The sequence below is a fragment of the Pteropus alecto genome, unplaced genomic scaffold (genome assembly GCF_000325575.1).
Source record: "Pteropus alecto unplaced genomic scaffold, ASM32557v1 scaffold155, whole genome shotgun sequence".
Taxonomy (NCBI): domain Eukaryota; kingdom Metazoa; phylum Chordata; class Mammalia; order Chiroptera; family Pteropodidae; genus Pteropus; species Pteropus alecto.
Window position 1 is genome coordinate 3,725,154 of NW_006438113.1, and position 27,529 is coordinate 3,752,682.

A 27,529-nucleotide genomic window follows, 5' to 3' on the forward strand; every position below is an offset into this window, starting at 1 on the left:
TTACATATCACAGGAATGTAATTTTCTTCACTCTCTTTCTTTGGTTTAGTGGTTTTTTTTAGTCAGAAAGGCCAGTATTCCATCTCAGTTCTTTTACATGGCATATCCCACCTTGGGCCTAGCCACTTAATCTCTGCTATCCTTAATGGGTTCATCTATAAAAGTACTGAAGAATCACTGAAGTGAAGTATGTAAAGGTGCTAGTCAAGTGAAGTAGATAATCAGTGTAATTTGTAATTCCTTCTATTTTGAATGTGGCAATCTAACTTTTGAATTCTATTTCTTTCTGTCTAGCATATGAATAGATTAGTTTGATTTGCCTGACATAACCCAGTTCAAAGCTCTGTGATCCATTACCATGTTGTCACCGATCCACCAGTTGGGGGAAAGCCTCCTGACTAATTTCCTGTCCACCTCACTCCTTCCTCAGGCTTCACTAAGATAGGTGCTGGCTTCACACTGGGCTGAAGTCAGTGCCAAGGAGAGAAGTCACATACACCGGGAGCCTAACTAGCAGACAGCGCCTACATGCTTGATAAACAAGCAGCAGATGGCTGATGGCTCTTGCAAATTCATTCCCTCCCCCTCCAGGCTAGGGCCAGATTTGGAGAGGGCCTTTAGCTGTGAAATTCTATTACCAATCCTATTTCCAGTCCAGAGAGACGTCGGTCCCCCAGGAGTGGAAAATAGCTGTTTTCAAGAACTGAGAATGAGATTGCTCCCTGAGATTCATCGTGCTGAGCACACAGTGACTTATACTTAGAGTCACCATTTATCAACACTGGGTGCATATCACACACAGGAAAATACACATGGCCAGCCAGCTGGAGAGAATATTCCAATCTCAATGATGATTGAACCAAAATAAAACCACCACCATACAGACAATAAGTATAAGTCTTCTAGGTCAAAGACAAAGCAGTGCCTGAACATGCAATGGGAATCTCTGAGTCTCTGAAGATTCATTTATGTATGGTTCAAGCCTGTGCCCAGCACAGGCTCAGAGCATCCTTATACCTGAGACATATAGACTAATAGCCATAACAGTGCCCCCAAAAAGAAAGGCAGCATGGGCTGGGTTTTTTCTCCACTCATAAAATATACTATTCCTAAGTAAAAGACATTATCAGTGATTGAAGTAAAAGACATTATCAGTGATTGAAGAAGAAAAATGATTGTAAAACACAATTAATTATAATTATAGACTAAATACAGCTCCCTTTTCCAGATACAAGGCAAAGAGAAATGCCAACTAGTTCTTGAGTTGCATTATACATTTTGTATAACTTGGCTGTTATATTGAATTTGCAACTATCATCCTTGATCTGTACCAAATACGTTTTACAGTCCATTTGGAATTGTGTTAGAATTACAAAACCCAGCCACAGGCTATTTATCTCCTATTTTCTAGTATTTCTCAAGAAATCTGTCACTGAGCTTTGTCAGACAGGGCACTACTGCATATATATCTTGCGCAGAAAGAAAGAAAAAGGTAAGGCTCTGTGATAGACCTCCTACCTGCTTTGGCCTTCAGCTTGATACAGTGTGGAAAAATCACCCAGGCCAAAGCAGCATAGAAACCTGACCTGACTCACTGAGAGAGATGCAAACTAGATGTAATAAGAACCTGGCTTGTGTGAGGAAACAGATTCCTAAAATTTCTGGAGTAAACTCTGATTGCATTGCTCTTGAAATCAATGATAATTCTATAACAGTCCTGTGACAATAAATACCAGTACTACTTCTCTGCTTACTACGTGACAGGTATGAACTCTTTACACATGTAATTAAAAAACAAAACAAAACAAAACAAAACAACTCTGCCCAAAAACCTTCAGGAAAGTGATAAAACTTTCTAAAATTCACACAAGTAGTAAGGGGTAAAGACGAGATTTAAATTTCAGTCAGTTTAAGTAAGAGCTGCCATGTTTCGTTGAACAGTAGGTCAATTAAGTGAATGGTAGCTAAAATTCATCCTATATTCCACTCACCATGTCATGAGCACTACGAGTGTTTGCGTCCACTCAGAGGAAGGGAGACACATTTTGCACTGCAAAGAGGAGCTGCAGCTATTGTGTCCTAAGCTCATCTTTCTATCCCTTCACTGTGACTGAAACTAGAGATCTTAGTTCAGCAGGTTGTACTTTGACAATATCCTGTCAGCATTAACTGAGACATGTTCAAGAATTTTTGAGGGAAGCAGATCCTACATATATGTTACAGGTTACTGTGCAGGTTATTGTCCACGATACTGGTCAGAGAATTAAGTAATTTTTTTCAAACCTAAGGATGAAGGCAGACCGTAGTCCCCTTAAGAAATCTCTCTTTTTTTTTAATCAAAGACAAATTTCCAGTTGTTTTAGCAACTATATAATAACACAGTGTCTAGATATCTAATACACACTTATTTTCTTTTTAGTGTTACGTTTCTTTTCCATCTAACACTTTCCTATTATCTATTTCCATTGTACCTATTCTTTTAAATTAGTTTACTTTTGTGGAACAAAGATGAAAGTATGAGTAGCCAATTGATGATAAAATCATTGAATAAAACCCCAAGGAACATAACTCAGTTTAAAACTATAGCATTTATGATACCCTCCCTAAATTCCATTGCTTTTAAGACCTACCCTTGGCAAGGCATTGTATCCTGGTCTGGGATCCTTGATTCCTCCAGTTGCTGATATGCCGGTCCCACAATTCCGCCCAGCCTACTTCGAGGTGAGGGTGGTGTCCTTCTGAAGGCATTCCTATGGAGCATGCAGCTCCTTTGCCCTGGGCTGCAGCAAGAGGAGAGACTTCTGCTGGGTGAAAGAAAACCAGCAAACAAATTGATCATAACAATACCTTCACAGGTGGCTGCTCACACTTTTCAAACACTGCATATGCACCCCAGATCCTCAAAATGCTAGGCCAGGCTCCATCATGACTGTCCTATCTTTGCTAGGAGGGGATCAGAAGTTGCCAAATCCATTTTACCCTTGGAGAGACTGAGACAGAGAAGTTCTTGTGTTTCTGGCTTTCCATTTGGGAGCACAATGGACTAAAATAATTGCAGCTTTCCACCCAAAAGAAAAGGTGAATTTAAGGAATTCTCAATATCCTGATTCTCTCATTATCCATGCTACAGTAGCTGTCTCTCTAATAAAAATAAAAATGGCTTTGTTATTAGATAAGAACTAAATACAGAAAGCACTGAGGGGACTTATAGAGATAATTTCACTTGTGTTAGTGGTAGAATAAACAAACCTTATTTTAATTGGCATTCTCTTCTTAACGTATGTGCTAAATTCTCAGTTCACTACCTCAAATTTTCATCAATCTTAAGAAAGTAAATTATTTTTCTTTTGAGTTTGCTTTTACTAAATATCTGATTATAGATCTCATTTTGACTCATACATCCAAATACCCAAATAACCATATATTTTTAGATGCTGTTAAAGAAGAAAAGACATAAATGAAATATACCTTAGGTGAGATCCCTATATAGATCATGTTAAATATAACAAGGCTCTTTATACAGATCAATTGCTAATTTGACTCACCACTTATTCCATATCCATTCCTATTTCCACTTAACTGAATTTACCCTACTTCTTTGTGGAGTAGTGAGAACTTTGTTCCTGTGAATATATTCCATGAGATGCCAGTTTATGTGGTCAAACCACATAAAACTATACAGAGAAAGATGAAAAACATTTTCAAAATTTTAATAAACCTATTAAGTTCTAACGGGACCAGCCTCCCAAAGGAATTTCGCTCATATTGCTTTATTACTTGGAACTCTGTAACTTTTCTCACAACAATATTACTGTCATTTCTACTTAATAAATATAAAACGAAACTCCACAAATATTATTTCAGGTCAGAGATTGATAAGCTGACATTGAATGTTAGTAACCACTTTCCTGGTTTGGGCAAGGTGACTGACCAGACTTCATATTCCTCAAGTCAACATTGACTTACTGAGTTTGTGCAAACACCAGATCATAACTGGCAATATTATTATAACTTTATTTTTTTATCATATTTCTTGTATGTTGTGTCCCAAAATGCCTAACAACAAGGGACTTCTAGTAAGGTCACTAAGGCAACAAATTTAAGGAACTCCATAATAACTCATTTGTTTCTCTCCCTTCCAGCTTTTATGTATACCATCCAGTGGCAATTATGGAGTCTGCTCAGGTTTGGGTGCTAGAATTAGCTGCATATGGGTGTGCATCTCAGGTGTATACGTTACTAGCAGTGTGATATTGGAGGAAGTTATCAGTCAGGGTCCTGGAGGAAAATAGATGGCACTCTAAATTGGGTCAAATGGGGAAATTTTGCTATTTGCAAAAGTATGTTCAGTGTTCGAGAGACAAAAACAAACAAACAAACAACAACAACAACAAAAAACAACTCACAACATAGGATACTACCATATGTCAGGATAGTAACAACAAGAAGCTGTTACTATCCCTATAACTGAAGGGACAAGGGGAGGGACCAGTTACCAGAATGGAGAGAGAAAAGGATTATAAAAAGAGGACCACCTGGCAGGCACTTTGGGCCAGGAAAAGAGACATAACTATGGCAGCCAAGCAGGAAGGGTGGGGGCAGAACTACTAGGAGCAGTCTTTTCCTCCGCCCTTCCATTGCTTTCAGGCACCTCACATTGAACCAACAGAAGCTAGAGAACAAGGGAGCCTGCTACTCTTCTAGTGCACAGGGCAAGGCAAAGAAAGGTATAAACTAGACATGGGTGGAAAAGGTATAATAGAAAGGCATTAGCATGATGCTTAAGTTTCATAGGATTTCTATGGGAGGTAAAAGAGATTGCAAAGTGTCTAGCACGGAGCCTGGCACATAAGGTGCTCAAAACAATGAGTTCTCCAGTTCCTCTGCCACAATCACAACTCAAAGGCTCCCACTAACCATGAAAACCCTAGACTTATTTCACTGTAAAAAATCTACATATGTGCTGTCTATAAATGAGTTATATTGCCAAAATATAATGCAATAAGTATGACATGACATAATAGATTTCTTCTTTAAAAAAATTAGGTTTTTTTGGACTAAAAATGAGAAACAATGGCTTTGATTTAATAGCTTTGTTTCATAAATGAGTTATCCAAATGAGTCATATTTGCAGTGCACAGAAGGAAATGAATTATTCATTGCTAGCCAAACTGTCACAACAGCAAAGTCTACCAGTGTGAACTAGTGACCCGTCTTAAAAGCAGTTCTATATCTATTGTGCAATCAGCTATTCCAACCTTCTAACCCAATAGCATTCAGAAAGTTATGGAACAGTTTGCAGGCTATATAAATCAATGACCAGGTTATCAATCATGAAAACATTTAAGTCTTCTGCATATTTTACACAACAAAAGCTATGATATATTAATCTATAATTTACAGTTTTAGAAGCACCTTATAAATCGACCCTTGCCTATCTATCAGGACACAACATATGCCAACAGATATTACAATGTCACTGAACCAAACAAAAAGGAAGTTCTTTTAAAGACAACCTTATTTCCTAGAAACAACAGTAGAAGCCAAGTTTAGGAGGGGGTGTATACACAGACAAGAAGTAGGAGCAGGGTATCTGCAGCTCAAATATATTAGAAGCTGTAATTCTTTTTTATCTCAACTTTAAAACATTTATGGCATAATATAGTGGTAGAATAATATTATACTTAATTATTTTACTTGACGGGATGGAATACCACTTTAACATGTATTATAATCAGCAGGGGAAAATACTGTTTTAGAGAAAATATTCATCTTCTAAAAGGCTGGTAATTTTGGACCTATTTCCCTAATTAAAGAGCTTCCATTAGCTCCAGTGGACTGAAATAATTTTTTCACAGGGAAATATCTGTAAGTGTCTGAATTGATATAAACCAAAAACTTGTAGTTAATAACTAAAGCAATTATCCAATAGCCAAACATATTTTAATCCTGTTGAAAATACTTAAACCACTTAAAAAAAAAAAAGGAAACCTTTAGTATCTTAGTCTCTATTCATGTAGAACAAGAATAAAAATCACCATCAAGTACTGAGAATTAATATTGAGAATGACAGAAAATCTCATAGTAAATGAGTCAGCAACATTTTTTTTTTTTCCTCCTTTGGTACTCATTGAGAGGTAAGAGAGAAGATAATTTCCTTGTATAATGCATGCTTCTGTCATGGTGGTTTTCAAAATGTGAACACCAATGTTTATCTTTCATTGCAGATAACAACTGCTACTTTTTACATTGGATTTTTAAAAATTTTTAGCTCCATCATGTTTTTAAATTTTAAAATACTATACTTCTCACTAAGAAAAGGAAGCTTAAAATCTTTGGACAACTTCTACAAAGATTGAGAATATACATTTAAGTAACGTAAACATAATGTCTATTCCAAACTTTGGCATTTATTTTAAAACAAAGACTTTCAAGTTTTAGAGTTCAAAATTTTTTATGTATAAAGCACAGCATGTGACTAGAAGATAACGAAGAAGTTTTTCAACCTCAGAATGTCATGAAGTTTATAAAATAACTTTATTATGGTTTTCTCTCCAAAAGAACCAATTCCTATGATCAGCTTCTAAAGGAATGCCACTGCATTGACAATAGATTTTACAGACTCAAGGAGAAGATTTGCCAGAATTCTTCCCTCTGAAAAGTTTTCTTTGTGTGAGAACCATGTTGGAAGACCTGGAGCATGTCACATCAGCTGCTTAGGGAAGAATTAGTCATTAAATTTGCAGACAATAATAAGGCAGACTAGGAAAAATCGTGTTTTTAATAGTTTTTTAGAATGCAATTGTTTCATTCACTGGTCTGTGTCTGCAGCTTGAATGTTGTTAATAGTTCTTTTAGAATTCTTATAGGGGCATCGCAGCCTGCCGGTATGTTTGGTTTACCTGCTGTGAGCTGTTTGAGCATCCACTCCATGGAGAACTACAGGAGAAGCAAAACAATCATCTCTCCTGAATAGTGTTACCATTCCTTGGCATTTATTGTCCAGAGTCATACATAGTGTGAATGTGCCCATTCCCACCATGATTAACTACCTGTACCTGTGGTGTTTGACAGATTGGCTTCCTCTGTCAGGAGAAGGGACCTCTGGGAATGACTGGGGGCCAGCAAAGCTTGACTCCATCATTTTCTCCAATGCAGTCACAGGATGCCTTTCCGCCTTTGAATACTGTGGGAAATCACATGCACAAAGTTGAGCTGGAGGATAGGTTATGTGAGGAGGGCCTATAGGTACTGAAAAGTTTTAGAACTTGCCAGTAACTTTCCACTAGGCACCTGATCAGGAGAATGATAGAAATATCATTTGTATCTCATTTCTCACACAGTGAGTATGCTCTCCCCTCCTTGCCTCAAACTCTCTGATTAGATAAGGTCCACTCAAGAGGGTTCTTCATTTTAGAATCCCGAATCTGACTTCTCATTTCAATAGACATCCATGGCACACAGTACATGACAGCCAAAAAAACCACATGTTTTATTCCATGTATTTTTAAAAAATTAGTAGCTGATTACTAAGATAAGAATTCAATAAATGTTGGTTGGATGAAACTAAGATCTTTTTTAAAATTTTAGAGGGCATTGATTCAGCGTATCTGCCCACCACCCTCTTTCAGTCTGTTGCCAGGTACTTACCATGTCAAAAAAGAGAAATTTTTGAGCATTTTAGTCTTTAAAGTTATTAACCCTTGGTTTTGCCTTTGACTGTGATATCTCATAAGGCACAGGAGCCTAAGAAAAATCTATAGAGATGACACATAAAGAAAAACTTTGCCTCAAGGGAAATATCACATGGCATCTTAACTAGGCAGGAAGTAGCCAAGTTTAATACTCTCTGATCACTTGGCACTGTACAGGCAATAAGGTTTCTCTCCTAGAAGCTGCAGATAAAAACTATATGAATAAATGACATTTTTAGAATACTAACAAAACTACAGAGATTTTGAAATTTAGACATTCAGATTCAATATATGAACAAGAATTTCACACAAAAAGAATAAAGACAAAGACACAATATGCATATGATAAGGTGTACAACTGCACTCATTATGAAGGGATAAAAATCAGAATAGATCAAAAAAATTTCAAAAATATCTAGTAAAGGCAAAGTTTTGAGAAAAGTAGAGTTGGTGCTAATCGTTGGAGTACAAATTGGCAATATGTTTCAAAATGTTAAATATACATACTCTTTGATCCAGAATACTACTTCTAGGAATTCTCATCATTAATATAATTGTAAAAGTTCAAAATGATATAATCACCAGAGTATGTCAGCAGTACAATTTTTAATAACAAAAAAGAAAACAAACACTAAAGAGGAACAATTAGAAACAATAGAAATATTCACAAACAAATATTATACAGCTATTGAAAAAAATAATGTCAAGGTACAAAAAAATTGTGCATAATATAAATCCATTTGTATAAATAAAGAAAATGCGGTAGATATGTATAAGTATATATATGTGTGTATATACATATATATTTAACTATATATATATATTTTTTGTATGTACATATACATCTATTTTTGTTTGCATGTTTGTGTTTGTGCGTGTCTCTGTGCTTCACATGTGACCACACAGAATGCATATAAAAATAAAAGGAAAATAAACTATTAACTAGGTGTTATCTTAGTGGAAAAGTATATCAGTAGGTATGGGTTATGGAGACTAGGGAAAATGTCAAGGTTACATAAACTTAAGTTAAAAATTTCTAACTAAATGTTTTCTTTTTAAGTACTTCCAAAACAAACCACATAGTGGCAGTAATGTCTGAATCAGAATCTGAATTCTGCAAAATCGATTTACAGAAGCTGGTCGGACTGCTTGCAAAATGGAGTAAATTGACATGGAACAAAAAGAAGATATGGAGATAATTTGGAAAAGAGGATTGTTTCCAACAACACAGAATTATAAAGATCCAGAAAAGAAAAATGATGGAAATGCCTTCATGTGTACTTATTTATTATCTAATTAAAATTATTTATTGCAAACTATCCATGGAAAAAGTGAATCGATGGACATGTTACTAAAATGTAACAAACATTCTGAATTTCCCTCTGATTTCCAGGTTTTATAAAAGGTAGTAAGGAAATACCCCCATCCCCACCCTCAACTTCTAATAAATTGGTTTAGAAGACGAACTCGGATGCCTGGAAGACTCAGCTACAGAAACAAGTAAGATGACCTGGGGACATCTGCGGAAAACTGGAGGAAGTAAGCTTCTGTTCTGCTCCTGCAGAGGGATGTCAAGGGAAAGATCAGCCAAGTGTTTCTGGAGCATCCAGATTTTCTGGAGAAATCACCGAATCATTAAATATTGACATTTTTTAAAAACGACATATGTCAAACAGCCTAATTCAGCTTTGGGGCCATTAGTTCAGAGCCTCTGCTTGAGTGAGACTTGATCCTGAGAGCTAGAGGGCCTTGTTCAAATTCCTGGGTAAAGTTTTCAATAGAATCAACCTCTTACAAGTTCTGTTTATTCATAGGGTTTGTACTAGATATTGTGTTCAAAATCTTTTCTTTCAAAATGTTACATTGCTGTTTTATTATACAGTTACATTGTGGTATTTTGATCCATTAACACAAATTTGTTTCCAAAATTTATTACTTTGGATTTTTTTCCTTTCTCTCTCAGCCTTCACAAGAATCATTTTCATTTCAGTGGCTGCATATAACTTGAGAGTCAGGTTTAACTTTATTTCCTATCCAGGGTTGGTTGAAACGTGTGGGAACACTAAAAAACACCCTAATGATTTGGTCATCCTTCAAACTAATATTCCATAAATGTTGGTTCAAATGAATTTAAAGATAGCTCTACTTTTCAGTTCTGACAAAGAGCTTGTTACCTATAAATTCATTCCTGTCCTTACGTTAAGAAAAAGGCTGAACAAACTAAAATTCAATGACCATTCTTATATCCATCAGATAAGTGACGATGCAGGGCAAACCACCCTTCTAAAATCTGGAGAGACAAGTAAATACAAAGAATCATAGTCAAGATCAGCTTACCTGTAGCAAAAGTTGCTGGAACCATAAACTGGTAGGAATACTTAAGTGATAATTTTAATAGTTGTTGGAATCTGTGAATGCACTAGAGTGAAAGTAAGAATTGTCTGAGGGCTGCAGTCTTAGGGAGGGTTCCCAAACTTTCATGAGTTTTACCTCCAGACCCACACCAGAATCTCCCACAAAAAAAACAAAAAAAATCATCTCATATCTCTGACAAAAGAAGGGGAAAAGCATCCACTTTGAAATGCATTCAGAGTTTTCTCCATTAACAACTGAATACATAAATAAAAATAGGAAAACAACAGAAGATAATATTCGAGAACTGTGGGACAATTTCAAATGGTATAAAATATATATAATTGGAATACTTGGAAGAGAAATAAAAGAAAATGGAGCAGGAGAAATGTTTAAAGTAACGATGGCCTAGAACTATCTAAAATTCTTAACAGATACAGGAAGCTCGTAGAACATCAAAACACCAAAAACCAAAAAAAATCTATACAACAGAATATCATACTCAAACTATATTTTTAAAAATAAAAAAATAAAAGAAAGAGAACACAAAAATAAAATGCTAAAATAAAAGCTGGAGAAAATGAAAGGAAACTTCACCTATAAAAGAAAAAGATTAAGAAATAACAGTGGACTTCTAATCAGAAATCATAAAAACAAGAAGAGAGAATGGTGGACTATTTAAAGGTTTTTTTTTTTTTTTTTAAACCACCAGACTAGAAATATATCTCTAGTGAAATTGTCCTTCAAACATGAAGGTGAAATAAAGACTTTCTCAAACAAAAACTGAGGAAATTCATCATCAGCAGATCTGTCCTACAAGAAATTTTAAAAGAAGTGCCTTGAGAGAAAATGGCATAGGTCAGAACTTAGATCTACATAAGGAAAGAAGATGTCAGAAAAGTAATAAATAAAGGTAAATTAAAATATTTTATTTATTTATTATTAATGGATCAAATAGAAAAATGTTTGTTCAAAGTAATAATGGATTATGGATATAATATATGCACAAATTAAATGGTTGACAGTAATTTTTTAAAGAACAAGAAAGAATTGGGAATACTCAGTTATAAAATACCTGTACTACCCATGAAATGGTAAAGTGTTATTTGAAAGTGGATTTAGATTTGTAAATGTATATTGCAAACTCTTGGGCAACCACTAAAAATTCTAAAAAGAAGTATAATTGATACGCTAGAAGAGGAGAGAAAATGGAATCATATCAAAAAATTAAAACCAGAAAAGGAAGAAATAGAAGAGAGCAAAAGAAACAAGGACAAGTACAAAGAATAGAAAACAACTATAAATATGACATATATTAATTGAACTATAATTGAACACTTTAAATATAAATGGTCTAAAGACACCAATTAAACAGATTGTCAGTATGGATGAAAAAAAAAAAACTCAACTAAATGTTGTCTACGAGAAACTCACTTTAAATATAAAGACATAAAAGTAACAGAGTAGAGAAAGATATATCATCCTAACACTAATCAAAAGAAAGCTGTAGTAGGTATATTTATTTCAGATAAAGCAGACTTCAGAACAACAAAAAGTATTAAGGATAAAAAAGGATAAAAGAAGTAACATTTACCTAATGATAAAAGAGCCAATTCTCCAAGGAGATAAAACATTCTTAACATTTATGTTCCTAACAGAGCATCAAAATACATAAGTCTAGATCTAATTGATATTCTTAAAATACTCCTTCCAAAATAGCAGATGCACATTCTTCTCAAGCTAAGATAACATTCATTAATATATATCATATTCTTGGCCATAAAATACACCTTAAGAAGTTAAAAAAATAGAAATCATACAAAATATATTCTCAGACTACATTGAAATTAAACTAGACATTAGTAACAGAAAAATAGTTAGAAAATCCAAAACTATTTAAAGATTATACAACATACTGGTAAATAACAGAAACTTCAAACAAAAAGCCTCAAGATAAATTTTAAAATATTTTAAACTAAATAAAAATGAAAATACAACTTAATCAAAATGTGTGGAAGGTAATGAAAGCAGTGATTAGAGATAAATTTACATTGAATTCTTGTGTTTGAAAAGAAATATCTAAAATCGATTATCTAAATTCTACTTCAGGAAAGTAGAAAAAAGGAGTAATTTAAACCTAAAACAAGTGGAAGAAGAGACATAATAAAAATTAGAAAAAAAAATTAATGAAATTGGTAACAAGGAAAAGAATTGAGAAAATCAACCAAAGCAAAGTGGATTCTTTAAAATGATCAATAATATTGATAAATCTGTAGCTAGGCTAACCCAGAAAAAAAGAGAGGAGATTACTAATAACAGAAATGAAAGAGAGGCCATCACTACTACTCCTATGGACATAAAAATGTTAAAAAAAAAAAGAAACACGAATAACTCTATGCCCTTGAGTTTGATAAATTAGTTGAAATGGACCAATTTTTTTGAAAGACATGAATTACCAAAATTTACACAAGGGGAAACAAGTAAACTTAATTACCCTGTATCTATTAAAGAAATAGATCTGTTAACAAAATAAATATCACCAAGGAGGTCTGGAGGTCGGGAAGGAATGCAAACTCTAACAAGGGAAGCTAACTGTATAAGAAATGTATGAAAGAACATTCGTGGGAGGTGGGGTTGGGGGACTGCTGTCCTAAGCAACTTTGTAAGTGAGTGGAATCTGTAAGACTGAAATACTGCACATAAGCACTGTCTGCCTGAAATACACGTCTTTGATTTGTCTGCTGAGGGAACCTAGAAGCAAGGACCTGCTCAACAACCACCCCCGCCTCTGACAAAAACAAACAAACAAACAAACAAAAAACTACAAGGACCAATTGAAAGTGCTACCAATGGTCAAAGCTGAAAAAAATTCATCATAAAATAAATAAAATAGTATTTAACTATTGAATTATAACTCAGAGTATAAAATAACTATCCACAAGTCGATAGTCTTAAATAAATGATGGAATAAAAATAAATGCAGAAGACAAGACAAACTTTGTTCAGTAGAATTCCAAATAACTTAGGTAGATACTCTGACCTCAAGAAATGGGAGCATAACTCCCTACTCATTAAGTGTAGACTGTACATTGTCACTTCCTCCCAAAGAGAATTCTATAGAAAGGGAGTAGGGGGATAAAGAGTACATCACAGTGGCAGCACCTGAAAATTACCACTTCAGACAGGTGGAAAAAAATAATTATCAACAGTGATAAATCATATTGATAGTGTGCACTTTTTTGATACGATGTGATAAAAACAGCACTTTACATCTGTTATCTTTCTCCTCAAGCCCCATAACTCCATTCTAGTCATGAAAAAAATATCAAACTAATTCTAATAGAGGACTATCCTAACAAAATACATGACCAGCACCCATAACTGTCAAGGTCATTAAAACAAGGAAATTTTGACAAACTGTCTTAGCCAAGAGGGCCTAAGAAGACATGACAACTAAAACGTAGTATGGTATCCTGGATGGGATCTTGGAACAGAAGAAATAATTAGGTAAAAACAAAGACATCTGAATAAACTATGGATTTGAGTTTATAATGATATATAAACATGGGTTCATTAATTGTAACAAATGTACCATATTAATTTACAATCTTAATAATAGGGGAAACAGTACAGCATAAATGGGAACTCTACTGTCTTCACAAGTTTTCTGTAAATCTAAAAATGTCCTAAAAATAAAGTTTATTTTAAAAAAATAAAAAAATTAAAAGATTTTTTTAAGAAGCAAAAGATACACTCCAAAAAAAAAAAAAAATTAGAGACTAAAGGCTGAATTCAACCTCCTTTTCGTTTCCTGAGTAGCTCAGCTGTAGGCCCTCAAGGTGCGTAACCCACTCAGCAAAAACGGTCTGCACCAGCCTTCCATAAAGGTAGCTTAACTGGCCAGGATTATAGCCTTTGGACATTTTATGCTCTATGCTGAAAGCATTTATTGCAGTTTCTTCCAAAATTTATGCAGTTCCATCCCTGGGCAGAGTTCAGGCTGACACAATTTTATCCATCAAGTAATATCTTCAGTGAAGTTGAAGTGCTCAGGCCTGCTGCCTGTCTGACCCTTCCATTAACATTTCTGTACAACATTACAAAGTATGGCACTCACACAAATCTTGACTTTTTGTGTGTATACCTGTTTTGTTAAAACCTCATTTGGTATAATGTACAAAATGTCACCTTAATAGTGAATGAAGAGATGCCACAGTCCTTTCACGTGTCTGTTCTGCATGAGCTGAAACGATTTCCTTTTAAATACCACATAGGCCCTGGTCAATACTATTATTTCCTGGGACAGCATTCATTGGATTGGCTTCCCCGACAGCCTGCCTTGTGGAGGTGCTCTGAGTGCGAAGACATTCACTGTTGCTTGCACCACCACCTGCCTTGCTCCTAACACATTGTTGGTGGTGCACTGAAATCAATAGACAGCCAAATGAAGCAGGCGCATGTTGGAAGTAAAGCAACAACGACGCTATATCCACCTCTCCAGCTTGCACGCAGCAGGAGTCAGAAGGTTAAATGAAAGCAGTGTCTGTGTTGGAAAGCAATGTTGACAGAGCTGATAATCACCTGGTCTGGAACTCCGGCAATAAAGGCAGGAGGGAGGCTATTTTTAAACAGTTTTAAATATCTGTCTTTCCGTTAAAAGACAATAATGCTGGGAAAAATGCAGGAAAAGAGGAATACCAACTATGAGATGGGTCGACTCCATAAAAAAAGCCACAGGTGTGAGTCTACAGGAGGTGAGCAGGGCTGTTGAGGACAGGACATTGTGGACCTTACTCGTTCACAAGGTCGACACTAGTCAGAGCTGACTCACCTGCAAGTAACACACACACTCTTTGCGTTGCTTCCAGTTTATCTATGTCCATGTCAAAAAGTTCTTTATTTCAAATCTGATTTATAAGCCAAGAGGATGGTGAAAGTGAATGGTTATGTTTTAGAGCATGATTTCACCTGGATCTCTAATGTAAGTAACTAAAAACAACTTGACTATTGTTGCTATTTTGATAATTTGGCACCAGGTACCAGAGCAGAAAGAACCATTCTCGATTGCGGATAAACTTTAACTGCAATTTCTACTGAAGCAAAATAATATAGCTAGATACCCTTTCCAGACGCCAGACACAGAAAGCACTCTTCTCCACTCCCACCCTTTAGCACCTACCACCCCACCTCAACCAGGTGTCCTTTCAGCCAGGCGACTGAGCACTTGTCATTTATTCCCTCTGCTCAGAGTTCTTTGCTATTGCTATTGCCAGGTTAACTCCCAGACCTGCCTTATAAGCTCTAAGAGCACTGTTCACTATAGGCTGTAGGCCTTGGCACATTTATCGTGGGATTATTTGATTAATATCTATCACCTACAGTAATCAGTAAACTCCTTGAAAGTAGAAAGATTGTCATTTTTGGTCATCATTATATCCCTGGTCCTTAACACAGTGTCTGAACTCACTAGATATTTAATATATATGTACAGATCTCACTTTTGATGACCTTTTTCTGATCCCTGAACCAAGGTGAGAAGTTTCACTCCCTTGACTGGTATAGAGGTTACAATTCTAGCCCCAGGTCTCTCTTTCACAGTAAATGAGATCAGTTCAACTCTTTGAGTCACAAATATTTCATTTATAAATGATGGTGAGGAACTAGATGCTTCTAAGACACTGCAGGGTCTAGTTCTGCAGCCTCTGAGTCAAGTGTTTCTAGGCTATTATGTCGTTTCACTGGACTAGGTGTTTCATGTCTTTCATGACTGTAAAGGGAAACCTTTCCCCATGAATGTTTAATGAACTTAAGGGAATGCTAGACACAGACAATTCATTTGTTAAACACTGCAGTTTGCAAAGAATTTCAAGTAGTTAACCTGGGCTTCAAGATAAAATAAACAGATTTGCCTGATATGGCAAGCAAGAAGGAAATTTTCTCTCCAGAGATTATAGTGTACCTGGATAAACTGGCACCCTCCATGTAGTGGCAATAAATGCTTGCAGCGGGAAGAGTGGTGACAGAACTTCTATGCTAGGCTTTCAGAATTTCCTACTGAACACATTTTGCTGCTTGAGCTTAAACTCTGAACTTGCTCACCACACTTGAAATTTGGGAAGGATAATTTTCTGTTGTTAGGGGCAATCCTATGCATTGGAGAATATTTATCAGCCCTTCTGTCCTCTACTCATAGATGCCTGTAGCATGTACCTCCCAAGCTGAAATACCTAAAGTATTTCCAAATTTTGCCAAATGTTCCTTGGGGCAACAATGCCCCCTGTTTAATATCACTAAGTTGTGAGGATGTGGGTTTGGCTCTCAGCTACTCACTAAGTCTGACAAAAGTTAACTTTCTCAAACTTTGAGCCCCATTTTCCTCTTCTGCAGGAAATTGGGTGGGTGAAAATTAAGTAATTTTTGTTAAGATTAAATGAGACAATGTACGTATATTATTTAGCTTAATTCAAAGCATGTAACCAATACATGTTATTTGCTATTACAATTTAATTTATCATTCTTTTTGCTATTATCAATGGTACTGGTATTTCCTCATAGCTCTTGCCAGAAGAAAAAAATCTAGACCGAAAAAGGAAAAATGCCTTCTCATATTTTCTTCAGTACATTTACATTTTAATATGAACACAGAAATTCTTAGCCACACATCAGATTACTGCTTTCTCTAAGACTATTTGTGCTGCTTTACCTCCAACTGTACAGATAATAGTATATACTTCTTACATGTCTTAAGCATAGCATTTAAGGAAAGCAAATGTTCTTAAATTTTTCATTTTTAATGGATTATTGATATGTATTCATTACTATTTTCTCTCATAATATATGACATAAAAAATGCAATCAAATTGTTATTTGATTCTTATAACAAAATTATGAGCAAGAATATCAGCAGGTAATTCACCAAAGTGGAAATTTGACTAGAAATATGTGGACGGAGATTACAATACTCTCAAATAGTGAAGTGTAAATTAAAAAAAATATATATACTATTTTTTCCTATTAAATTAGCAAAAGAAATATTGACAAAGGGATAACAAAGCTGATAGTGACCCACATTGCTTTCTAGCAGTGAAATGTTATGTGCCTTTGGGAAAGCAATTTGTCCCAGTCTAGTCTTGTCGAAGGCATCTGCTCATGTAGTCCCTTGAGCCCAATGTGTAGAATGCTTTATGGCTGGTGAAGGAGTCCGAAGTTTTACCACCCCCAAACTGCCTTTTGGGGTATTGATTTTAATCTGGTTATTAAGAAACAAAAAATGTTTGATCCTCCTCCTTTCCTGCTCAAGAGATTCAGATGGAAAGGCATGCTCCAAGAAGGATATCTTAGCTTGTTCGTTTTATTTTAATTTGAATTCAGTATAGAAGGGTTCCAGGCAGGAGCCTGAAAGCTAGATGACCCACTGTGTCTCCTTGTTTATGGGTTTCTTAGCAAGAATTTGCCTGCCAGGTGCGTTCAGTGGTCTTCCTCAGCTATCTGTAAATAGCCCATTCTCATTTTTGAAGTCTAAGAACCTGAGTCCTCAGTTTTCTCCTTTGTCCAAAATGTCATTTATGCCCAATTTTGCCTCACTGTCTTTGGAATTTTAATACTTATGTGAATTCCCTGTGGGCACATATTAAAATTTGATTTTCTCTTGTTAATCTGCTGTATGTAATTTGAATTATTAGCCTAGCTTGAAGAATGTAGGTAGTGAGAGGAAAAGTATTTTTTAGCTCCCACACTGTCATACATGTCTCTTCAATGCACTTACTCTTTTTTTCAAGGTCCTTAAATGCCTTCCTCTCATATCTATTCTCTGCCTAAGTATTTCTGGGTAGCCCTTTAGACTGATGATCCTTTGAAATATGTTATCTTAATGACCAATTCACAACTCAGAGACAAAATGTCCTATATATATATATCCTCTTTATTAAAATTAGGGTGAATATAAAAAGACATTTTCCTACATCTTATCTGGGTCCCTATGGGAACAATCCAGTTGAGGCCACCCTCTGCTGCCCTGTGCTGACACACAAAATGTTGGAGAGGGGCAGGCGGGAGAGGAAAAAAAAACCAAACACCTATATCCAAATGTCTTTCAAGTGTTGGAACCCCTACAGTTAGTAATTTCTTTCTTGTTATTCTAATCCTAATAATTTTAATCAAATGAAAGTTGGGAGGAAGACATGAGTGAAGCTTATTTTAATATTTCATTAATAGTAAACAATAGAAAAAGAACTTGAATGTTTACTAGGAGGGGAAGGATGAGAAAATTGAGAAGTAGCCACTTCGTGGACCATTTTGCTATCTCCCAACTGAGTTTGTGGAGATCATAGATGAGAGAAAATGTTACTGATCATGTTTGGTGAAAAAAAGGATACAAAACTGCATTTGTGTTCTGGCTGCAACCCTATAAAATGCATAGGGACCGACAAATACTCTCTTCTTGGCCAAATTTAGATAGGCTCCCCTATGTCCTCTTTTTCGACTAGGCCTCAGCTTTGGCCTATGAAAGCTGCAGATTCTTGGGACAAATGACTTCATCCACTCACCACCACACCAAAAGACCTGAGTAAAGTCTAACATAGTTTCCAACATCTTGAGGCTATACCCCTAGGGTGACCCTAGCCCCACTAAAAAGACCTGTTTGAAATCAATCAATCAAACAAACAAACTCAAGGCCTTCAAAAGAATTTACTGTTCGTTCTAGCCAGCACCTGAGCATAGGCCCCTGACCCCACTTTTCTAGAGCATTTATTAAAAAGGGCTTACAATTGTAAACCTTCCTTGGTCATTTTGAGATGTATAGGAATTTCCTACAAATCGGGATTGCCTCTCAAGTATCTGAAAGCCATTTTTTGAAATATAATCAATAGGAGGACAAGGGCCTCTGTCTCCCAGTCTCTGTGGAAGTATAGAATCTTAAATTCAATAATTGCCAGCTAACAGACACAGCAGGCCTAATTGCATTTACACTGACCAATTCTATAATTTTTCACTTCTCTGACTTTGGTAAGTCACCACTGTTCCCCTCTCTATTCTCTCATTCTTTCTTTAAAACATCTAGTCATCTCCATACAAATTAAAGTTCAGTTCAGTTCACACTGGACCCTCTTTCATAATGCAATAGTATATTACTGATTAAGATCTGTCATTACTACTAACTAGTGACTGGCTTTGTTTGTTTTTGACAGGTCCAGTTGCTCAGTAACTTAAGCCCTCGATCACTGCATTTGATTCAGGGTGCTTGGGTAATACTCATTAGAAATCATTAGCAAAAGCATTCTCTCTGTTTCAAGAAAGAATGAGAGAATAGAGAGGGGAACAGTGGTGACTTACCAAAGTCAGAGAAGTGAAAAATTACCCATGTAACTTGTAATAGCCATGATTACAAGTTAAACACAACTTTGCTGGGAAGCAATTTTGATTTATGAATTCCACATTAAACATTTAAGTACATTTGTTATGCCTAGCATAATGGTGACTTTTTGGGTAATGATTTCTTAGAATCACAAATAATATATAAATTCCCAATGATTCGGAGTGGTGTGAATGTGTCCGAAGTGATTGCTTATTATACTGAAATACTAGGTTTATACTTTAGCCTTTGTTACTTCCTTTTGTGCCTCAGAATCTGAAAGTGCAATCTTGTGTGAGGGCAAAGAATTATTACTCTGAGAAGAATATTTCAGTATGTCTTAGCTGATATTCATTTGTCCTTAATTTAGTGTTTTGCAATATATCTCAGAAATGAATAAAAATACTTTAGAAAGACGTAGGATTCAAAGGTTTTGCATCTAACTTTATGTTCTGGTATCTGTTTAAGGCTTGGTGTTAGGAAGTACTGACTGCGGGACCACAACTATTACCCTCACCTCTTTCACTTTTGACTTCTCTCATACCCCTTACCTTAGAGGTGCCTGAACACAGCATACATTCTTAGTATTACATGATTTTATTCTTTCTGTTTGTTCTAGTCTCTTATCCTTTGCTCTTTGATTATCTCATGAATCTTTCATATTTTTCAAAAATGAGCTCAAGCCTGAATTTGTTAAGAGGCAACCTATACACCTGCCCCCAGCAACCTCCCTTTGGTCTCCAATCTTTGTTGCAATATCAACCATCTCAGCCCACATACCTTCCCTGTTTATATTTCTTACTATACATAAGTTCTCCTACGGTAGGGATCATTGTATCCCTGATGTCCAGCACAATTTCTAACACAAAGTAAGTATTTAAGAAGTGATTTTAGAACAAACAACTGGAACTCTTTTTGCTTCCAGAGACTAATTTATATTACCAATTATAATCAAGAGCTGACATTTAATTTCTCCCTTTCATCCAGTATGCACATGTGTGCATGTGCACACATGGAACTGCAAGATGATTTAAGGAAAAATCTAAATATACAAAGTACTGAAAAAAGTATATACAAGCCTGATTATAGACTCCCCATCCTCTCTGGACTGGGAGCACTGAGGTGGGTTGTGGGAAGAGATGCAGAGACATGTAACTTACATTTTGCAGCTGGACATGATTCTTCATGAAGTTATCTGACTTTGCCATTGTGCTGGTTGCTTTGAGACTATAGTTTTTACCATTTTGTGGCTCTTTCAGCTGCTCTTGGAATTGTTTAGCTTGTTTCCTGCGGGTTTAAATAAATAAGTTTATAGTTACATAAATTAATTCTATGCATATTTTTTGAGGTTCATTCATTCCCATCACCTATATTTGTCATTTACTAAAGCTAGATAAACTCATTTAACAAAGAGAATCCTTCCCGTATTTTCAACCCCACCAAGAAATACTTCCAACTTGCAGAGAAGGTGGTATTATTCATCATCACCTAGGGATTTGCATCCACTGGTGCTCTGAAGGCAGACAGAAACATAATGCATTGTCTTCACCCCCATGGATGTAAGAGGTCCCTAACCCAGAGTGCTCAGCTGCAAAGAATTAGAAATGTTCTGAAGAAGTTACCAGTGGAAAAATGTGAAGCTTGGACCTAGCAGCCAGATATAATATACTTGCAAAGTTACAAATTCATATTAGTACAATTCAAATATGTGTAGCTTGATTGCATGGCTGGCATATGTACCATAACATGTGTGTTTTCTCTTATACAGTTTAGAAAAAATTCATTTATTGTTACCTTCAGCCCTGAATATAAATATTTTTATTCCTTTGTAAATTTTTCTTTATAAATAACAAAAAATAATTAACTCTTAAAAAGTGTCTACTATGTGCAAAACATCATTTTAAGTGTTTTCCATGTATCAGCTCACTTATTCTTCACTAAATTTCTGTGTGACAGGGTATTAATTCTATACTCATTTAGTAGATGAGAAACAGATGCACAGAAAGTTAAATATTTTTCCCAGAGTCACATAGGTAGTGAGTTGTAGAGTTGGATTTGACCCCAGATGGTCTGGCTGCCTATTCTGTACCTTTAACTATCACTCAGAACCATCAAACTACTTGTCCATGGTCCCATATCTTCTCAGTGGGAAAGCTAAGACCACTCTCAGTTCTTAGCCTCTAAATAAAGACCTCCTGCCTGCATGTGTGGAGTGACTATTGTTTGACTCAGTCAATCAGAAAGATGCAACAAATTACTGCCTTATTAGCTGCACTCTCCCAAGAGCTTTACAGCAATTATCTATCAACAGAAGACTCAGTACCCATTAAACAAACAAAAACAAGCAAACAAAAAAGCTTTGCAGAATCATCTCCCCTGAAATTTGCCTCTTCTCCTGAGGCCTCTGTCAAGACAAGAATAGAGATTTTGGTGGAGTATATACACTGGCTTTTGCAGGGAGCTTCTCCAGCCAGGCAGCAATCTACAGAGCATTGATTGGCTCAGTATCTGAAGAACTAGGATTTGACTCTCAACTCTGCCTCCCTCCAGTTTCATTTTGATTTCCTAAATCAAAATGAGTGATTTCCTAAACTTCTCTGAGCTTCAGTTTCCTCATCTGTAAATGGAGTTTGTAAAAGCTAGCTTATATGGATACTAAATGTGAGAGCATGTGTGAAGTGTTAATCTCTTCCTCATCTCATCATTTAGCAAGCTTAGTTTTACAGCAGATGCTACAGATGAATTGGGACACTGTTCAAATATTTCTTTTATCACTTCTATTATTTGTCGTCGTCGTTTTTTTTTAATCTCCAGGAATCTTAGTTGCTTCAATCTAGTTGTAATAATCTATCTACTTCCTAACAGTTAATCTGAAGCCTTTTGTTAAAAATAAATCTATCGTATCAGCATTTTAAGAAGCACATTATAGCTACAAAATCCTACCAGAAATTCACTGATGACGCAGATAGAGATCAGTAGGTTCTACTTGAGTAAATCATCATGAAGCAGTGAAAGGGGGCTTGGCACAGAATAAGGACCCAGTTACTCTCCAAAGAATTAAATAGTAGAAATACTATCTTTTCAGTAATTCCATAATTCAATGACTGGGAAATGTAAACTTCTAAAGCAATTTTCCTCATAAAATGTCTGACTGCATTTCCCAAAACCTTTTATAATTTGTTTTCCTTTACTTCCTTCTCACTCAATTCCTGACTCACTAATATTCCAGAATAAATGGGCTTTCCTTTTGGAGCCTGCCTCCTTCTCTATTATCCCTGCCCTTTCCCAGGCATGCAGATTCTTGCTCTTTCCTCCTTCCCCCAGCAAAGCATAACAGAGAAAATGAGCAGCATCTGATCACAAAGCCATTAGCTCTCTCATGAGAGCAGTTGCTCTAGGAAAGACAAGATACGGGCATTGCACACTGAACTCTGCCAGCTTAACAATGTTGGTACTAAAATTGTATAGTTTATAGAGTTTTAAGTTTCTCTGGCCCAATTCATCAGAAGGAAATGAGATGTAAATAGTGGAATATCAGATATCGCTATAAAGTTCATTAATGGACTTTATTTGTAATGCTGCAGGTCAGGTTCCTGGGGAAGCAGACACTGAGATGGAGATAACATGAAGGATTTTTATTAGGGAGAATTCTTTGGATCAATACTTGGGGAAGCAAAGAGAAAGAAGCAGGACTGGGCAGAAGGAGAAGTTGGAATGTGATACAGTCTCAGTGAAGATCTCGGCAAGTCCCACGTAGAGCTCTGAAACTGGCATGGCCTTACACTCCAAGTTGGGACAAAGTCTAGGCCTTCAGGGCCTTGTATTGACCTGTCATTGGATGTGGGCTATCTCAGGTCAGAACGTGTACTAGAGAAAGGTAACCCTTATCATAACTGTGTTTTAGCAACTGAGGGACTGACTTTCACTACTGAAGAGAATCATAGCATGTAGCAGGGCATCCATTGCCTGTCCTTAAGAGGTTTTTTTTTTTTGTGACCTAAAATCTTTTACTTCAGAGGGTGAACCAAGGTCAGATTGTTACCATTTCAGCTTTTTACTGGTAGCGCCGGTTCTCCTTTCTCCTCCTGTGTTTTCCCAGTTGCGATAATTACTTGTCCTAGATTCTGTTCCTAGTGCATCTCCTCTCCTATTCCAATTCCTTTCGAAGAATTGAATCATGACCTGCATTTCCAAAGTCTACTAAGGACTTCTAGAACAGACAGCCTCACATGTCTTACCCGTGAGAGTTAAAATTAAAAAGAAAAGCTACAAGAATTTATAGTTGCCAGATGAGCCATATCAGCTAGAGTTGAAAGGCTTAATTAATAGTTCTATTAACTACTTATAGGAATATATGGATTTATTGGGAGTGATGGGAGTTTCTTTCATTTTCTCCTTTAGAGTTGTTGGGATTTAATTAACTCAGTCCTCTAAAAATCCTCTAAATTCAAGAAGGTGTTCCTCACTTCTACTGTATCATATTACCTTGCCTTCAAACTTTCATCAACGAATAATTTGCTGTAATATTCCATCTGGTGAGGTCATGCCATACCAAGAGTGATAAGAGAAAAAAGACAGAACCAGAGTGGTGGGATCTGAGGATTATGAGAACTAAAATATAAATGGCCTATAAATGAGAGATCCTAGAATCCTAGAAGACTTGAGACTTCCAAGATAAAGTAAAGAAATTATACACATATACACAACCTTAGAGTATGTGTGAAGGTAGAGTCTGCCCATAGTTTTGGGAAGGAAATTAGAATTTCATGAATGAGCACAGAGAATCTTTGCTAGGGTGTCATAAAAATTAACATTACTTTCAGCTATATAAATTAGATGCTTGGGGCAGAGTGTGGTATTCCTCTCATGCCAAGAAAAATAAAAGAAGTCCATGCCTAGAAATTGTACTAGAAGGAAATATACTCTAATGAGAATTATAACTCCATTTGGAATGGCTTCAATTTTTATTAATACTTTATTATGTTCACATTTTCTTATTTATTTTTAATAAAATTGTGTCCCATCTGGGCAAGCAGAAAGACGACATTCTGATTAGGGTTCCTCTATTGGCCTAGTCCTCTGAGCTGCCCATAATGACTCTGATGTTAAACAATGTTTCCATTAAATTCCCTGACATCTCTCTGAGCCCCAGGAGGAGATGTTCGTTTCAGAACCCAGTTGCTGCCCAGAGTGGGAGAGATTGACAGCCCTGCAAGTGTCAGGCTTAGTTACCAGCAGTTCTCTATCTTAGCAATTGTCATAATCAGTCGTTCATTTAGATAAGGTATAACTACAAATTATACTCCAAAAATAAGTGATTAACTATTTCATCATAGTAATTTGCTTATTGTAAATACTCAATTTCTTTCTTGCACACAGCACTCGTAAGGAGACTATTCTAATGCCCTGTCAGATGTGATTACCCATCTTGTGCTCCAGTGCACACTCTTCACTTTATAGTTACCCAGCTTCTACATTGCAATGTGGAAAACTGTAGGTGTTGACTACAGCAAGACTTCATTGAGTATTTACTCTTTTAAACACTACAGTGCTCTCTTTATAGTAGTATTATCCCATTAATTTTCAACACATTATAGACAGTTTTAGGCCACATTTATCAAAAAGGAAACTGAGGCTAAGAGGCTAGAAGGAATTTGCCTAATAATACGTAACAAGCAAGTAGCAGCCTGATGATTTGAACACATGGCTGACACATGTAAAACCCTGACCACTATGCCATGTACTGTCCCTAGAGAAACAGGAGCACCAGAGCACAACATTCCTGATTCACTCTAAGCGGTTTCATTATCTAGTGGGAGGACAGTGTGAGCCAATGTGTCTCAATATGCTAGGACAATTCTAGCATGTGATTAAGCTAGAACTGTGGAAATTCAAAGACCCTATCTGCAATTTTCTACTGTGTGACTTTGACAAATTAATATTTTTAAATTAAATTCTTATATTATTTGAAAATATGCAACAGTAATGCACAGTTCTAATTTTTGTAAGATTGGGAGATAACACATGAAAAGCCGTGTCTTTGATGAAGAGTAAATGCTTAAAAATGAACACTAACAACTATCACAGCCAAGAGTTGCCTAGGAGATGTGATAATTAAATGTGATATGGTATCGGATGTGGCCCTGGAACCAAAAAAAGCACATTAGGTAAAAATTGAAGAAATTTGGAAGTATGAGCTTTAGTTATACTGTATGAATATTAAAAGCAGAGTACTAATATATGACAATAACATGGAAAACTAGGTCTGGGGTATATAGGATATATCTGTACTATTTTCACACTAATTCTGAAAATATAAACCTATTCTGAAATAGTTCATTAAAAAATAATAGTAACTAACACTAGATTCATACCTGAGTTTTCATTATTTTTTTAAAGATCAACAGTCACAATATGCAGATAGATGTCACAGACTATATCTGGAAATTGATCCATTTTTAGAAACACAAATGGATGGAAAAATATATGTCCAATGAAAAGCAATTATGCATTGTCTTGGATTTCAGACAAGCTGTAGGAACAGAATCTGTGCCAACTTCTTCAGATCTACATGCCTTATAAGAAACTAAGAAATTTAATATTTTCATCTGCATTTCCTACTTTAGGTGCAGATTATGCCATTTCCATAAATAAAATACCTTTATTAATATTCATTTAAAATAAATATGTATGTATAAACACATACATACTTATATACATATATATGTATGTATATTTTTTTATTCTACTTTATTAGTAAGAGGACAGTGTGAGCCACAGTCACAAATAAGCACTTTTATCTGCAGAAGGTCTGGTTTCTCAGCAAGGGAACATGCTGGAGATGTGCATGTTAACTGATGAACCAAAATAGATTTTATAGCATTTATATTTCTTATTTGGTTAAAACCTTTATGAATATCAGGTAAAAACACTATGAAAGGAAAAGCACATATATATATTTTAAAGAAAAGGTTAGATACTGTTTGATAACTGGTTGATAATATTTAGGTCTACAGCAGTAATCTTTCTGTTCAGAATAGTTAACCTCAGTCACAGGCAGACACTGGGCCTTTAATTGTGGCAGGTAATCAAAATGTGCAAAGAATATAGTGTGTTCATGATCACAGAGAGGAATGATAACTATGTGCATCAAAGATAAACCACACACACATGCATACACATGCTGTACACATTCACCACAGTCTACAAAAGATTCTAAGTCATTTGTAGATGTTTAATGGACCCATTTGCACAAGATCCCTATGCCTTGAGCAAAGACAGAACTTAAAGAAAGACAAAGTGCTTCCTATGAGAGGTAACCTTTTAGCACAAGAAAAAAAATGGTCTTACTTGCTTTTGAAGTAGAATGCTGCACAGAACATGCCCACGATGATAATTCCAAAGATGATACATGAAATTGACAGCACCTGCCTTTGATAAACTTCTTCACTCTCTGTGAATTTGAAAACAGAATTAGAAATGATGTTAGTAAGACATAGCAGAGACAATCTCCATCTTTGTACTTATGAGCTGAAAAGAGTCTTTTAAAGCAAACATTTTTGTTGTTGTTGTCATGAATAAGAAAACATGAGGAAGTTATTATGATTCAATTTCTTGCAATGATATATAGAATAGCTGGTTGCTTTTTTTTTTGTTTGTATCTGCATGGCTAAATCAGAAATACACAGATATCACAATAATAAATCTTATTATCAAAAGACATTCTATGACTTTAGCACATACTTGGGACATACATTTTGAAATTATGGTGGGGTTCAAGATAATCTGCCAGAGAAACAAATATGTGTCCATCAGAACTTTCCTGTGCCAGGGATGACTTCCAATTTATTATATGATACTGATTTCACTGTAGTTTATGATTTGGTCCTTGGCTGTCAGTTTACAATTCATCTACCCATTACTATGATTGACATCACTAATGAAAGAGAACTTCAGTATGCATGTAAATATTTATTCATCCATTCTGTGACTTCTTCAAAATCAATGATCTGGCACAATAATTTTAACCTCTATTATCAAGGTCTCATAGCTTCTTATTACATAAAAACAAGAATTCATAAATAAAGCATTTCACTTTTTAGCTGTTATCATTTACATTCCAAGCTCATTT

At 35.7% G+C, this 27,529-nt stretch overlaps 1 protein-coding gene across 1 annotated transcript in view; it reads right to left on the bottom strand.

Annotated features, from left to right (window-relative positions):
• The window catches only part of NRG3 (neuregulin 3), a 991,727-nt gene that overhangs the window by 3,449 nt on the left and 960,749 nt on the right, over window positions 1-27,529 (bottom strand). The window contains exons 5-8 of the mRNA XM_006915624.3: window positions 26,749-26,851; window positions 20,559-20,685; window positions 7,059-7,186; window positions 2,631-2,801 (exon numbers count right to left, since the gene is read on the bottom strand). Coding sequence (XP_006915686.3) covers window positions 2,631-2,801; window positions 7,059-7,186; window positions 20,559-20,685; window positions 26,749-26,851 — 529 coding nt within the window. The remainder of the gene's footprint in view (window positions 1-2,630; window positions 2,802-7,058; window positions 7,187-20,558; window positions 20,686-26,748; window positions 26,852-27,529) is intronic.